A 15609-nucleotide genomic window follows, 5' to 3' on the forward strand; every position below is an offset into this window, starting at 1 on the left:
TGCCTCTCATTTTCTACCCTATTCTGTCTGCAAATTAAGATTGTCACTTTCCACAGCACCCCCACCTAGTGGCAAACACAGCTATTACCACCCCAGTTTTCCTACGTGCCTGTAGCTCAGCAATTCTCAAACACGTTTCTTCAGCTACACAGAGCTGTTTTCAACTGGAAACAGAATAGCATTATCTTCCAAATTTTCATGTGGAAAAGACCTATCAGAGGACATGTATGTGAATTTCATTAAATTTTAAAGTGACTGTAAAAAACCAAACCAAACCACAACGGTCTCTAAATCTTTGGCTCTTTCTGCGGGATGTCTTGTACTAGTGACAAATGAACAGGTTTAGAAACAGTCTTTTTTTTTTCTCGTAGTTGTTAAATCTGTGGACTTGTATGCTTTTGAATAATTTATATTGCAGGCAATATGTCTTTCCCCCCAGCACCCCCTACCGAATCACCAGCTCGTGAAACAGCAGGATTAAAAGCCCAGTAACAGAATTATGCATGCAGAGAAACTTAAAATAGGTAAATAGGTGAGGGATGACGTTAAAATTAAGTGGGTAAAAGGATAGGCTATCCGTGCAGGGATAACTGGTCATTGCATAGGATGAAAAAAGGATTCTCGTTGGTTCTCAACTTTTCAGAGGTGCCCCCAAACGACCATAATCCCTTCAATGTAAAGGGCGTGCTGACTCAATTTCATTCTCATTTTAGTTCCCTTGAGGTAGGGAGCACAAGAAACAGTACCCACTTTTTAATCCCTAATCTGGCATGGGGTTCCTCATCCATTTTATTTGAAATAAGGTTTAATTGGGTTCCTTTCTGACAAATCATCATTCTTATGGGGGGGAGGGAAACCGGGTGCATACATACGAGTATAAATATATGGGTTTTCTCACCACCTAAGGAGAATTTCAAACATTTCCTAACATCCGATCATTTTGCTATATGGTGATTGCACATACACAATCTTTTTCTTTAAAAATTAGCGTCACTTGTTAGACATGTAGGTTGGTTATTTGGAGACCGACATCTTTTAAGGCTTCATTGATGTGCTTCCCCCTCCCTTGGAAAGCGCGGGAACTTGGGAGTCGCTGACTGCCTTGAAATGGGTGGCAACTGCAGTGGGTCTCCAGGAGACAACTGAGACGCTGCTTGTAGAAAGGAACAGAGGCTAACATATAGCTCTACGCCGTAACAGTAGTCTCTGAGCTGCCCGCGCAAATGCGCGTGGGCCCCCCTCCCCGCGCCTGCTAACTTGGCACCACCCTGCCGGTGCAGCTACTGCGCAGGCGCCAGGCATGCTGACCGGAAGCGGAATGCTAGAATGCGTCAGGTGGGCACTTCTGTGATCAGTAGCCATGCGCGGCTGGGAGGAATCAGGGCCTCGCCCCACAGCGACCCCGTGCGGGTGCGTTAAGCCATCACTGGAGACAGGTAACTTCTGAGAGGCTGGCCGCTTCGCACTCGGAAAAGGGCTAGTGTAGGTAGCACGCTGCACTGCCGAGAGGAACGTGAAATGTGAGACCCTAAACTGATGTGCGTCATTATACTTATGGCGAAGGCGTAGGTCACGTGCTCCGTTGACCACGTGATGTGTCTGAGGTGGGTGGGATGACGTCATCTCACGTTTCTTGGTAGCTAAGGTCTGTCTGGTGTTGGTACTGTGGCTGACAGCCACGGTCAGTGTAACAGACTTTTTTTCTTGGGGGATTTTCGTTCATATGGGAAAGATAGGTTATATACCGCTGGTATTATGCGGGTTAGGAATTAATAAATGCCACAAGCGAGAAGCACCCTGCGCTCTAGGAAGTGAGGAAGGCACGTGGAAAGGTCAGGGGAGGAAATAGTTTTAAACTGGGCCTGGAAAAGATGGAAATGATTGTGCTTCTCTTGTTCACCTCTAGTTCACCTTTGCTCTACCTCTTTATGTAGAGCAAAATAGATTCCCTTTATAAACTAGAGGAAGCAAGTGGAATAAGAAGTAGTCGGCCATCACCCAGAGAAAACCACTGTAAATATCTCGATGCCTACCTTCCATACTTGTTTTACTGCCTACACCCTAGAAATACGAGTTAATGTAGGATCGCACGGTTAATAAACTTAAAAAAAGACCACCTTCAGATTTCATAAAAGTACATGGCAATTAATCATTTTAATTTTAAAGGGTTACACTATTTTGTTTTATAGATGTTGTCTATAAAACATTCCCTGTTGTTGGGCATTTAGGCTTTTGCCAGTTTTCATTGTTATAAATGAAAGTTCTTGAAATGAAAATCTTCGTGTATGTTCTAAACGTTTGCCTTAAATTTCCTAAAAGTACTGTGACCTAGTCAAAGTCTGTGCTCATTTTTAAAAAAATGGTTGCACACTGCAGGAATACAAGTCTGATATGTTGACAGGCAGGAAAGAGCGTGGCTCAGAGGTCTACAGAGCGTGGGATTAGGGAGCTGTAAATCCAGAAGTATTAGAAGATGGAACGGGGAGCTTAGGGAACCCTTGATTGGATTCAGACTGTGGAAAACTTTGGTCACTAGGCTAAGAAATGTGCCACCTGTTAACAGTGAGAAGCATGGAAAGTTAGAGTAGCACGACATAAGGAACTCAGAGTCTGGTGGGTTAGGGTAGTGGGTTTTGAGGAGGGGAGGCAAATTATAACAGGGGTAATTTAATAGCCTAGTCAAGAGGTGGAAAGGACCTGAACTTTTCCGTCTGCACAAGACTGGTAAACAAACCTTGTATTAAGAAACCTCTACATTAATACCTTGTTGGGTTTTTTTCTTACTACACAGTTAATATAATTGTAATATTGTTAAAAGGAAGGAAAAGCCTGAGCAAGGGCTTTAATAACCGCTGCTTGCTGAGCACCTTCCGTTGTACTAGGTGCTTTACCTATTTTAGTAATCTCACAACTTTCCAATATAGGTGTTACTGTCTGGTTTTATAGATGGGAAAACTGGGATTCAGAGAGGTAGGCAGTTTTGCCCAAGGTCACACAGGTAGTGTAATGGCCCTGTGTTGTTTTTGTCCTTTTTCTCTTCTGATACCAGCCCTAAACCTCCCATGTAACTTTAGGGAATCACTTCATCCCACTTCTTTGTGGTTCTCATGCCAGTATCACCCTGGCGTACCTGTGCTTATCCCTATCCTGCATGTAAGGCAGTTCAATTTAATTTGGATTGTCCATCCCTGTTGATATACTGGACATTCTTGAGGGCAAGAACTGCTTCTTATTTATACCTGCACCCAGGCACTTAGCACAGCAGATATATCAAATGGTAGGTGTTTGATGTTTTGTTTGTTTATTAGTTTGTTTTGAGACATGAGGCAAGACGAAGGAGATTAGGATTCACCCTGGGTGGATGTTCTCAGATCTCCATTTCAACTAGAGCATTTAAGTAGCATTTATATTTGGGAAGAATCGAGCATTTGTATTTCATAGCATTTATATAATCCCAAGAACAGGGGACAGAGAATATATAAATAAGTCACAGAGGGCTCAGACATATTAGAATATGGTAAGTGCCCACTGGGATGTTCTTAGAGTGGTCCCAAATTTAAGAGTGATGTAATTGAGGGACTCCTGCAACATACCCCTGAGTATTGCAGTTCATGGCTAGCCCAGTGTTATCTGGCTTACGTTCTACATAGAGGTGCAAAAGAGGAGTGGAATGCATCTAATTGGTTATAATTTTTATTTATCACAGCATATGTGTAACCTGTGAAAAACAGAAATAGACCGATGCAGTGAAGTGGTGGCTCAGTTAGCTATAAACTTGTAGGCCGCCAATCAGATAGTCAAGGGCAGAAGTTTTTGATCATAACTGTAGGTACGACATTTCCCACGCTAATGAAACGTGTTGTGAGTTTCTCCCCAGCGTACTGTTAACTTGTGATAAGAGTTCCTGTTTTGTATCTTTCCCCCAAACTTAGCACAATGTCAGGCAATTGTAGATGCTTGGAAGTCTTTGTGAAACAAATGAAAACAGAACACAGGGCTCCCTGCTGATTAGATTAGGAGTCCTTTTTGGCCATTTTCTTCATGACATTTTAAAGAGCACCAGAGAATTGTTTGACCTCAGTTTCTTCATCTTTCAGATATTTACTATATCTGTTCCACAGAGCCTACATGAGGGGGTAAAAAAACCTATAAACATACTTGGAAAAAAATTTAAAGTCATCAAAAAAATACACAATATGCATGGATCTTAGAATCATAATATTGAGAAGGAGAAAGCAAGTCTGAGAAGATAACACAGTTTGAATCCAGTTTTATAGTTCTCAAAGGCAAAATAAATGAAGTAGTTTAGTTATGCAAATGCATCTGATAAAATCATATTGAAAAAGGAAATGAATGATAAAGACCACAGTCAGGCTCCTGTTTATCTCGAGGGGAAAGGAGGGGGGTGGGGTATGAGAGAAGCAGTGTAAAAAGATGCAAGTTGTTGGTAAAAGCTCTAGTTCTTGGGCTGGGTGGTAAGTACACAGGATTGCATTATAATATTATGTTTTATTACTTACAAATGTCGTACGTATATTTTATGTCCTAATTAATTTTGTTTTTAAAGTGAAAAGTAATGAAAGGTGCTGGGAGGGACAGCTCCAGGCCCCCAGTCGTACCGCCTGTGCTGGGAGGATAGCTGGAATGCCGGAAATAAGATGAGTCACTCTAGAGTGTCTTTATATCATCTCTTAAAAGAAGTTAATAAAGCCTTGATGAAATGTGGGAAAAAGTTGATAAATTCAGAATGGTAGTTGTGGGCACCTTGCTTTAAACCTAACCTGACGCTGCCTTGCCAGTATTTCCTTTTGAAAGACATTACTGCTTTAAAAAATTTTTTAAACTTGATTTGTGATAATTAAAATCTTTCAAATATTATAGACATTACAAAGTTAAATGTAAAAGTACTCCAGATCTCTCTCTAGCTATTTTAGCCACTGTTAACATTTGGTGAGTATCCTTCCAGGTAGCTTCCTAGATATATATGCACATATTTAGATAGGTAAATATATAAACAAATTTTCATAACTAAGATTATGTTACGCATATTTCTCTTTTGTCACATTCCATTTTAATCACTTAAGACTTACGTAATCCTTTCTCCATACTACATGAATTTTTTGAGTACCTAATGCCTTGCAGACCAGGACTCCTGTCTGGTCTGCAAGTACTACTAGACAATAAGAATATGGCAATAAACAAAGCAGGAAATCTCCTGCCCACATGGATCTTACATTCTGGAGGGGCAGAGAGTAACTAGACCAAGCCTAACCTGACATCTACCCAGCCTGTAGGTATTTTAGTAGTATGATCCCATACATGCAAGTTATTGTTTAATTAACCTAGTTTGCTTCATATGTTGTTTTCAATTGAAAGCATCTTTACTTAAATACAACCACTGTCTCCTTTCACTATTCATTGCCTTGTATTTCACACTCCAGCCAATCAAGATAGCTCGTACCTTGCATATCCAACAATATTTCTCATTTAACTCTTCATGTTATTCTTTCTGTTTGAAATACCCTCTTAGCCCTGACCAAAGTCACGTAACTTAGTAATGGTAGCATGGAATTTGAATTTTTGGTCATAGTAGGTCTTCTAACAATGTTCTTTTCCTTTCCTTTTTTATTTCTTAGACTTGTGCTCTTTCTAGTGTATCATCTAAAGGTGTATAACAATGTGTGTGTAAGGATGAGGGTATTTGTATGTGTTCATGAGTACTGTACAAATCATGTTCTATAGTTGAATAGCACCTAGTAGATTTTAAAACTATGAAATCATTGCATTTAAAAAAAATCATGTTTCCCAACATCTTTGATAACCTTTTGACTAATGATTTCTTATCTAATTTTCTCCTGTAGGGAATCTTTTAACTGAGCCGATTGGCTACTTGGAATCCTGTTTCTCAGCCAAGAATGGTACTCCAAGGCAGCCATCCATTTGTAGCCATTCAAGGGCTTGTTTGAGAATTAGAAAAAGCATCTTTAACAATCCTGAACATTCCCTGATGGGTTTAGAACAGTTTTCTCATGTTTGGTAAGTTTTATAGTCCGAAGCGGTACTTTGGGTCAGATCTTGTGCCTGAGCAAAAAGTATTCCAGTTGATAAGCACCCACTGATGGAGGAAACCTCAGAGCCTGCCATCCAGACCACCCTTGTCTATTGCATGAAATTCCTATCCCGTGTTTGTGCATGTGATTGTATAACTTGGACACCCTGAGGGAAGCTCAGGATGCACTGAGGGGGCACCGTCCGTTTGCAGTTGGTTCTAATTGTGATCAATGCCTTTCTGTTGAGCTGAAATCGGTAGTTCTTCTTGGTTCTGTCATTCGGTCCTCTACGTCAGGAGTCAGCAAGCTGTGGCCAATGGACCAAATCCGTCCCACCTTCCGATTTTGTAAATAAGTTTATGGGAACAGCACATGGTTTTGTAAATGTGTTGCAGCAGCAGAGTTGAATAGTTATAGCAGAGACTGGTTGGCCTGCAAACCCTAAAATATTTACTATCTGACCCTTTACAGAAAAGGCTTGTGGACCCTGCACTCGACCCATCAAGAATTAAGTCTACTCATTCTAAAAGACAAAATACCTGAACATACCTTAGAAATCTGGGTACTTTAAATAAAGTTTTACCTATGTTGAAGCCCGTGCTGTATTAATGTCACTTGGAATTCTGTCCGCTCTTCCTCACCCCAACATCAGTAGTCTGAATTGGTCTAATTCTGTTGGTGAAGACCTAAAATTAAGTGTTTATTCTGAAATAGTTATTTTTTATGTTAATCTGGGAACACAGGTAGAGGAGAAAGAACGCAGGTGTTCTGACCTAGTTTTTATGACCGTGGCTGAGTTATTGAAGCTGAGATCATTGCCGAGCCCTGGCCGCGCAGCTCAGTTGGTTAGGGTGTCATCCTGATGTGCCCAGGTCGTGGGCTCGAACTCCGGTGAAGGCGTGGAGGAGGGTCAGCCAATGAATGCAAAAATAAGTAGAACAACAGGTCAGTGTTTCTTTCTCTCTCTCTCTCTGTCTTTCTCTCTCTCTAAAAAAAAAAACATCAATGGAACAAAGCAAAACATTGCTGATATAAAAAAATGGACTCAGGAGAAGATAGATTTTTTTTCTTATTTCTCCTCTTTCATCCCCACCCCCCCAGTACTTTTCAGAGATTATCGCTGTTAACAGCTCAGTGTACATTCTGCCAGACCTTTACTTCTTGTTTTTTTAAATACACATAGAAGCATAAATATACACATACAGAGTGGGTTTATTTTTAAAAAATGGAATATGTTTTCTTAGTATATATCATGGCGGTACATATAGATTTACCTTTTTTTTTTTTTTTTTTTGCTTTAATGACTGCCTGTTACTGCAATTCACTTAATGCTGTAACAAAATCCCTTAGATACATATTCTTGGGCAATTGCATATTTTTATGAATAGGATATCAGAAGTGGCTGTATTGGGTAATAATTTTGGAGTACTCCTGCCAAATTGCCCTCCAAAAAGCTTAACCAATTTATACTTCAAAGGTATGTAAAAATGTCCTTTACTCTACCATTTGCCAACACTGTGTGTTACCAGTTTTTACATATTTGCCTGATAGGGAAAAACAGCATTTTGTTTTTTAGTTTAATTTCTTCATTATTAACGAGGTTCAACATCTTCTCATATGGTTGGTAGCTCTTTCTGTTGCGTTTGTGGATGACCTGTGTGTGCTCTTTGTTTGGTTGCCTGTATGGAGTTGTCCTTTACTTTGTGGTTTGCAGGAACAGTTTCTATACCACACGTGCTGACCCATTGTCTGTTAAACACCAGGAAACATTTTCTCCTGGCATGACATTTTGTAGTACGTTAATTTAATGATTTCAAATTTGTTACTCTTTTTCTTCATAGATTCTTGCTTTTGATCTTTTATGTATGTATTTAATCCTCAGCCAAGGACAGTTTTTTCATTGCTTTCAGAGAGAGGTGAAGGGACAGACAGGCAGACAGACATTGGTACGAGAGAGAAACATTGACTGGCTGCCTTCTCAGGAGCGCTCTGACCGGGGATTGAACCCACAACGTGGGTATGTGCCCCAACCGGGAACCAAACCCATGACCCTTTGGTCTCTGGGATGATGCTCCAACTAAATGAGCCATACTGGCAGGGCCTTGCTTTTGATCTTGTGTAGAAAGGTCTAGTCAAGTTATTTAACATTTCTGAACCTCAATTTCCTCATCCTTAAAATGGGGGATAAATTATACTTCTTAAGGTTCTTAAGCAGATTAAATGAAATGAGTATAAAAATGTGTAGCATACTGCCCAGCATATACAGGCACGTACCTAGTAAACATTATCCATTCAGGTACAACTAGACAGACATCTGTCAAGTTCTCACCGTGTGCCAGTCATTGTATGTGTAAGATAAGACTCTGTCTTCCTTCAAGAAAAGGGAATGGTGTTCTTACCATAGATTATATTTGAATACCATCGAAAAGCATTTCTTTCTGCTTTAATTTGTGGGGATTAAAGGGTTTTCCCCCCCTTTATGATAAATTTGTGATCTTTTTCTTAATGGTTTGGTTTCTTTTCCGTAGGATCTTGTTTGTTTTTCACAAAAATGGTCATTTGAGCTGTAAGGCAAAAGTGCAGCCTCCTAGGCTGAATGGCGCGAAGACTGGAGTTTTCTCCACCAGGAGCCCGCATCGTCCCAATGCAATAGGACTGACCCTGGCCAAGCTGGAAAAAGTAGACGGTAACACATGTCGTTTCTACTTTTACCTTTTTTTCCTTAAAAAGTATTATAAAATTAATGTAGTGTTCAGCCCTGGATGTTACTCAGACCTAAGTGCAGTGGTGGTAACCCCTGAGCAGCACCAGATTTTGAAGAAAATGCTTAATAAATGTTAGCATTGAAACCCTTTGGTAGAAGCTCTCAGAGGATGCTCAGAGCTTGTTTATTTTGTTACATTTATCAAAAGTTTAAATTATTTAAAAATAACTTTTAAGATTTTATAATCATCAAATTAGTAACCAAATTTTCTAGGGCTTAGAATGCAATAAATTCAAAATGATTAAAAAGCAGTTGGACACTTGGAGAATGTACCACGCAGGAGCTGGTTGTACAGGCATGTGTGGGCAGCACTGGGGTGGCGGTGTATCATTCCTTCTTTGCAGCCTGAGGAAGTGGGCGTGCATGGTGGCTGCGGTGCCTCTGCCGACTGTGGTGTGTGGCAGAGGGTCTGGGATGAGTCCCACTGCAGGACCGATCACCCGTCAGACTGTGGAAGTACCTGTGTAGAGTACCAGGTAAGTTTTAACTCCAATTGTTTGTACTTTTCTCAGGGGTATTTTTTACATTATAGGTGGAGCTGTATACCTTTCTGGAATTGACATGATTCACGGCACACCTGTACTGGACATAAAACCCTACATAGCTGATTATGACTTGCCACAGAATTTGATTGAGCCTTTAGGGGAGCGTGATTTACAGAATAACCAGTATAAACCAAAAGCCGTGTCCTGGTCTGATGGCAAGACTGACGGCTGTGCCCAGCAGCAGATCTCAGGGCACGATGCGCCACAGCCCTGCAGCCGCACTAAGGAGGAAACTCCGTGTGCTGAAGACAGAACTTCGGGAGAGAACGACGTGCAGCACAACTACGCAGCCAGAATCCAGCGAAGCTCACCTAAGCACCGGGAGATGGCCGAGCACTTAGGGTTCGAATCCGGAGGTGGTCAGAGGCTGAGTGTGGCAGAGGAGCAGATTGGCTCGTGTCGCCTGGAGAAGAGCTTTTCAGAGGAGGGTACGGATAAGAGGCCAAGCAGAGGGAAAGAAGTAGTGGTCCCACAGGAAGACAGTGCGGAGGTGCAGCCCGTGGCTCCTCGCTGCCCTTCCACGATGGCAGACGCAGCCCACCGCAGCGTGGTTCCCGCCTGGGTGCGAGAGGCCCCTGTGGCCACCTTGGGCGTCCGGTTTACTCCTCACGCAGAGATGGACCTTGAACACCTTGGTTCCAAAGGTAAACCAGGTACTTTCCATTTCTTATTTTTAAATGAGAGATCAGCTTTCAGTAGGAGATTTAGCCAGATTTGGTATTTCTGAGGGCAATGTCTTTTAGCACACAAATTGTCTCCATAAAGTCCCAGCACTGGAGACATGTACTTTATTGCAGAAGAGAGACCACAGGGCTTTTACTTGGAGCCTGTTGAACACATGGTTCTTATAAAACATCATTATCTGGTTTCTCCAGCCCACAGCAGATCCCAAGCAGCCATCTAGAACAAAGAGCAGGGCTGTTAAGAGGTAGATGCGGTGGTTCCGGTAAGAAGTAGCCAATTAGGAAGGAGATGTCAGGTGTCATCTGCCGGTGGTGGGTTGTACTTCTCATTCCTTCCTAAGGCTCTAAGTTTAAGCAGAGCATTTGATTTTTAAATTGATTTCCTTATTTAAGAGTTATGTTTATGAACGTTGTTTTAGCAGTCTGTACGGTTGACAGGGAGGAGGAAGTTCAGTTTTAGGAAGATTGTGGTAGAACCAAGTGGTACTGCATAGGAGATACTCTGTGCTTACCCCTTGCCTCGTGGTTATCGTCGAATGCTTCCTGCTTGGGAAAAAAGTTTTATCTTTTTCAAACCACAGTGTTGTACTTTATTGATTAAAAATGGTTAAAAAGAAATTACAAAATATAACTCTAAAACAGGGATTGATTTAAAACAGACAACAGAATTTAGAGCCAGGATAGAAATAAGAAGTGACTTCAGAAAGTTCAGAGTCTAGAAGAGATGAAAGATTAAAATGAGGGGAGGGAGACTAGTACTAGAATAGAGTGCTGTGAGGACATGAGGGAGAGGATTCCGACTTGGGCTGCGGGGAGAAAATCTGGGAAGGCTTCCTGGAGGAAAAAAAAGTATTTGAGCTGAGCCCAGAAGGATATGTAGGCAGGGAAGTGTGGGAAGGCACCTATGTCAAACGAATAGCCAGGCAAAGGCCTGGAGTTTCTACCAGACACACTGTTACTGAAGTATGTGAATTTTTTTTCTTTTTTGTCCCTGCTTTTCCCATTTTTTCTTTTTTTTTCTTTGCTGTATGTGATGCTTTTGGAGCTCTGCTTTTTCGAGTGGCCTTAGTCATTTTATTAGCCATGCAACAGAGGAATCTTAGCAGTGTGTAATTGGTCGTTGGTTTTTGACCAAAAATTGAACTTCATGCCTTTGCTTAACTTACCAACTTATTTATTGGATATAGCCAAGAATGAATTTTGGCTGTTTTCTAAAAATTGAGTTTACTTTTAGAAGGGTAAAAGCCCACAACCACTCCAATGGTATTTTGAACAGGAACAACATTGTTTAAAGCACATGCCTTCCCGGAAGGGCCCAGCCTTCATTTGGATATATGTGTCACGTTGTAGCTATTAAAAATTATCACAGTCAATTAAAAAAAGTTTTTATCCTCACCTGAAGACATGCTTATTAGTTTTAGAAAGAGGGAAAGAAAGGGGGATGTTGGGGGGCAGAGAGAGAGAAACCAATCGGTTGCCTCCTGTATGCGCCGTGACTGGGGACCTGACTAAACCCGCAACCTAGGCATGTGCCCTGACCGGGAATCAAATCTGTCACCTTTCTGTTTGCAGGACAGTGCTCCAGCCCACTGGGCCACACTGGCCAGGGTCACAGTTAGTTTTTTATTTGACTATTTTTTAAAATTAAAATGTCTACGATGCTATAAATGCAGGAGGTTTTGCCATTTGGCAGGGTAAACATCTGTTCATCTGGGTGGAATGGGATGGCCTGTTCTTTTGTGATGGCATTGAATTTAGTGTATCCATTTCACAGTTTTCATAAGGACTCTCTCACGTCCTTGTTCCTTAGAGAACGTGGTGTCACTTAACTGGTGGGCCGTGACACCTGCTCTCCGAGGCACCCTCCCTTGCTCGGGTATGTGTGGGTTTAGTCCTCTTTCTTGTGGCTTTCTGAGAATGCTGGGACTGTGACGTATTTCCCTGAACATGCCTCCATTTCTTCTGAGAAGAAAATGACAAGGACTTGAATTAAAGCCTACATTGAGTGTAGAAAAGTGACATTTGGGTGGCCAGAAAACGAAAGCTCAGCTCTCCGGTTAGGGGACTAAGGGAAAATGCCACCATGATTTTTTTGTTCAGCAAGTGAAAATTTTGGGCAGATACATAAGTTGAATGACACTTGAAAGCTTCCTGAAAGAAAAGGTATTAATCTAAATACATGAAGGTGATATTTTGTGTAATGACCGACTAGATTTCCAAACCCTGTTCAATTCAAGTGATATGCAGGGAACCAGCCCAACTCCTGTATGAAGTTCACTGTACTAAAATTTGACCTGCGTGAGTTTGAGCGTTAAGTTGTGGTGTTCTCATTGCAGATGTTGGCCGGACTTCATTTAAGTATTTTCAGTCGGTAGAGGAAGCGAGGCGTGCCATCGAGGCCGTGTTGTCAGCCGACCCTCGGTCTACGTATCGTCGGAAGCTCTGCCAGGACCGCCTTTTCTACTTTACCGTAGACACAGCCCACGTCACTTGCTGGTTTGGTGATGGCTTTGCAGAGGTTCTGAGGATCAAGCCAGCTTCTGAGCCTGTTCACATGACCGACCCCGTGGAATCCTTGGTGTCCCTGGGATCGTAAGTAGCTTCCGTCACGTCTTTAAGACAGTCTATTTGACTTTGGTTGTGACGGGTGGACTTTTCTGTACAAGCTAATATATGTATGTGCAGAAAGAAGCGACACTTTGTGGTCTCACTGTTTTGATAGATTTAAGTTGTTCATAATATTTATTTGAAAAACATATTTTAATAAACCCATAGATAAAACTTAAAGAAATTGCCGTATGCTTCTTGATTGGTTACTATTGAAGAATCCAAAGGTGATGCTGTCTCAGTGATGTCTGGAAGACGCTGATTGTTCTTGGCACGGGATAAAATTGGGCAGAGATCATTTTAACAGGCACTTTCAAGCTGAGGGGACTTGTTCAACAATTCATACTGGTTTTCCTGTTCGGAAGAGCCTGACCTCTCTATTTTATTCTAAATCAGACTGAGTTGCTATGTCTTAGGAAGCAAACAAATCAAAAACAAGTAGTTACAAAGCTCTGTGGAGATTGAACCCCTGTGCTGCAGAGACTGTCTCTCTCACACACACACACACACACACACCCGTGTATATATTTAATCCTGATTCCAGAATAGAGACTCATATTTGTTTGTATCAAAAAAGAAAGTCACCCCAAGAAGTCCAAGAAAATAACTTAATTACTGGTTTATTTCTTGTTTATTCTGTGACTGGTGGGTCAGGTTTTGGTGATAAAAGGAGATGAACAAGCTGCAGTTCTTGTCGCAAATCACAGTTAGTGCAGGAGGAAGACAAAAGGACACTACTGTGTTACAGTTAGATAAATACAATAACTAAGTCCGTACATGGTTCCTGTGAGTGCCGCCACGTGGGAAGCAGTCCTAAGAATACATTGCTATAGGTGATTTTATTGATGGGATCTCACATAACAAGCTTTATGATCAGCAGAGCCAAGGCAGACACCTGTAAACAGGACGTGGGCTTTCCCAGTCACAACTGTAGATCTTAGTAGTTGATGGATCCTGGTTTGGGAGTGAGCCCGGCTGCCTGCAGATACTTGCTAAGTCATTTGTGGCTGATGACACTGCACTCAATCAAACTGGGTTGTCTTCGAGGTTACTCAGAACCTCTTGGGGAAGTATCTTTAATTTGATTTTTAAAAGCTTTTTATTTTGAGATCATAGTAGATTCAAAAGAAGTTGCAAAAATAGTGCAGAGGTCCTGAGTACCCTTCACCTAGCTTCTAGCTGTGTTAACATCTTACATAACTGTAGTATATTGTTAAAACTAGGAAGTTGACATTGGATTAATCTATTTTAAATTTCCTCTTTGATGTTTTTTCTCTTAAAATTATTTTGAGACTCAATCAGGGCTTGAAGCACAAAATGTTGATACTTAGTAAGGAAAAAATAAGTCTGAGGATGATACCAGTGAGCCTTCCAGAAGAGGACTGCTCAGTTGCTTGGGGTTTTAGTCCATTCTCAAACTTCTAGAACTAAACTCCTAAATAAAATGCAGTTCAGGATTCCGCACCTCAGTAAACAGGACCAGTGGGTGTTCCCAGGAAAATTGATTTCTGCCTCTTTGCCTTCACCAGTGCTGTTCCTTTCATGAAGGGCGTCCTACACGGGCATCTGTCTCAATTTGTTAAAATTCCACTTAGTCTTTAAATGCCATAGTCGTGCCCACTAGCCAGGTGCAGTTCCTCCTGCTGCTTTCTTGTTTTTGCTTACAGAGCATTGCGTGTGTGTGTTTCTAGTGGTGGCTACCTAGTCCACTTGGCACTGTAGCCATTTAAGAATGCATTTCAGTTCAACAGCTTTGTAGATATTCGTAAGGGAAGTGAAATGCATATTCTGCAGTGTAAAGTGGCTGAGGGAAGGGCCTGCCTTGCTGATACGTGTCTTTGATGTAGTGCACAGCAGTGGCCTGCGCTTTTGCTGAGTTGTGAAAAGAACACACCAATCGCTTTTAGTACATGCACATTTAGATTTCAATTTCCTCAGCAGTTAATTGAGATATCTTAGAAAATATTCCAAGATTTTAGTCCTAAGGGATATTTTCTTTCTGAATCTAGAAGTCAAGGTGATTCATTTTCATTCTTTTTAAAAAATTTTTTATAAGAGTTTATTTAGTAAGTGGAACAAGTCAATCTCCCTGTCTCTCTCTCTTTCTCTCTCCCCGCCACCCCCAAAATCAATTTAAAAAGAAAAGAGTTTACTTGAGCCAAAGTGATGATATGGCAGGGAGCAAAATCTTAGATGCTCCCTCAAAAACTTTTTTTAATAAAGTAGAAACTGATTTTATTTGTGCTTGGGGCAGTTTTTGCTTCTGTATTCAGAAAGTTATAAAATACAAAAAGATACTTTTTACCCTCCTTCCTATTTTTCTTGCATTAGATCACTCGGCTGTACTTTCTCATCTACACTTGGGGGATGATGTTATGTACTTCCTGTGGTGCGTGTGGGGTTCGCTTGAAGTAATGCACGTGGAGCGCTCAGAACAGTGTCTGGCACAGACTGAGGACCTGGCAGCATCTCGCTGATAGTACCAGTCACGAGTCGGCTGCTCCTCTCGGGAAGCAGTGAGCGATCTGGAGTCTGGAGTCGGGCACAGATTTTCCCTGCTCTGAATCTTCGTCTGATTCCCCTCAGAGCCTGCGCACCTGGGTGATGGGAACTGAAGTGGCCTGAGCCCCTTCCCTCCGTCACCTGACACGTCCATAGGCATGTCTGAGCAGATGTTACTGGTGTGTTCAGATGAGGGTTCCACTACTGTTTTTTCACGGTGGGGTGAATCAGATTCCATCCAGTGGCTTATTTATGACTATGTCTGCTATGTTAGTTTCATAAAATGCAAGCTTCATACAGAAAAAGAGTCGGATTTATTCACAATACCCCAGCCTTGACACACTGCCTTGCGTATTGTAGGCTTTCGTTTGATGAAAGAATGAGCCAGTTAATGGAGTTAAAAAAGTGAGTTAATGGAGTTAAAAAAGTGAGACATGATTTGTTTTACTGACCTTTAG

At 41.5% G+C, this 15609-nt stretch overlaps 1 protein-coding gene across 6 annotated transcripts; it reads left to right on the forward strand.

Annotated features, from left to right (window-relative positions):
• Positions 1 to 1315: 1315 nt before the first annotated feature.
• On the forward strand, positions 1316 to 15272 carry TRMO (tRNA methyltransferase O). Of its 6 annotated transcripts, none has more exons than XM_053922387.2 (6): positions 1316 to 1436; positions 5862 to 6036; positions 8579 to 8736; positions 9347 to 10003; positions 12379 to 12634; positions 14981 to 15271. In XM_053922387.2, the coding sequence occupies exons 1-6, from the start codon at positions 1361 to 1363 to the stop codon at positions 15018 to 15020; spliced, it is 1362 nt and encodes a 453-aa protein (XP_053778362.1). In that variant the 5' UTR covers positions 1316 to 1360; the 3' UTR covers positions 15021 to 15271. The 6 variants fall into 6 exon arrangements, with proteins under 6 accessions (XP_053778362.1, XP_053778361.1, XP_053778363.1 ...); XM_053922386.2 differs by having other exon boundaries at positions 9347 to 10012; positions 14981 to 15270; XM_053922398.2 differs by having other exon boundaries at positions 1331 to 1410; positions 9347 to 10012; positions 14981 to 15272.
• The last annotated feature ends 337 nt before the right edge of the window (positions 15273 to 15609 follow it).

This window comes from Desmodus rotundus, chromosome 1 (genome assembly GCF_022682495.2).
Source record: "Desmodus rotundus isolate HL8 chromosome 1, HLdesRot8A.1, whole genome shotgun sequence".
NCBI classification, from domain to species: Eukaryota; Metazoa; Chordata; class Mammalia; order Chiroptera; family Phyllostomidae; genus Desmodus; species Desmodus rotundus.

Coding starts and splice junctions, on each gene's coding strand:
- TRMO (XM_053922386.2), top strand. CDS start 1,361: ATGCGCGGCTGGGAGGAATCAGGGCCTCGCCCCACAGCGACCCCGTGC. Junction 10,013..12,378: donor TGGTTCCAAAGGTAAACCAG/GTACTTTCCATT, acceptor TTCTCATTGCAG/ATGTTGGCCGGACTTCATTT. Junction 12,635..14,980: donor TCCTTGGTGTCCCTGGGATC/GTAAGTAGCTTC, acceptor TTCTTGCATTAG/ATCACTCGGCTGTACTTTCT.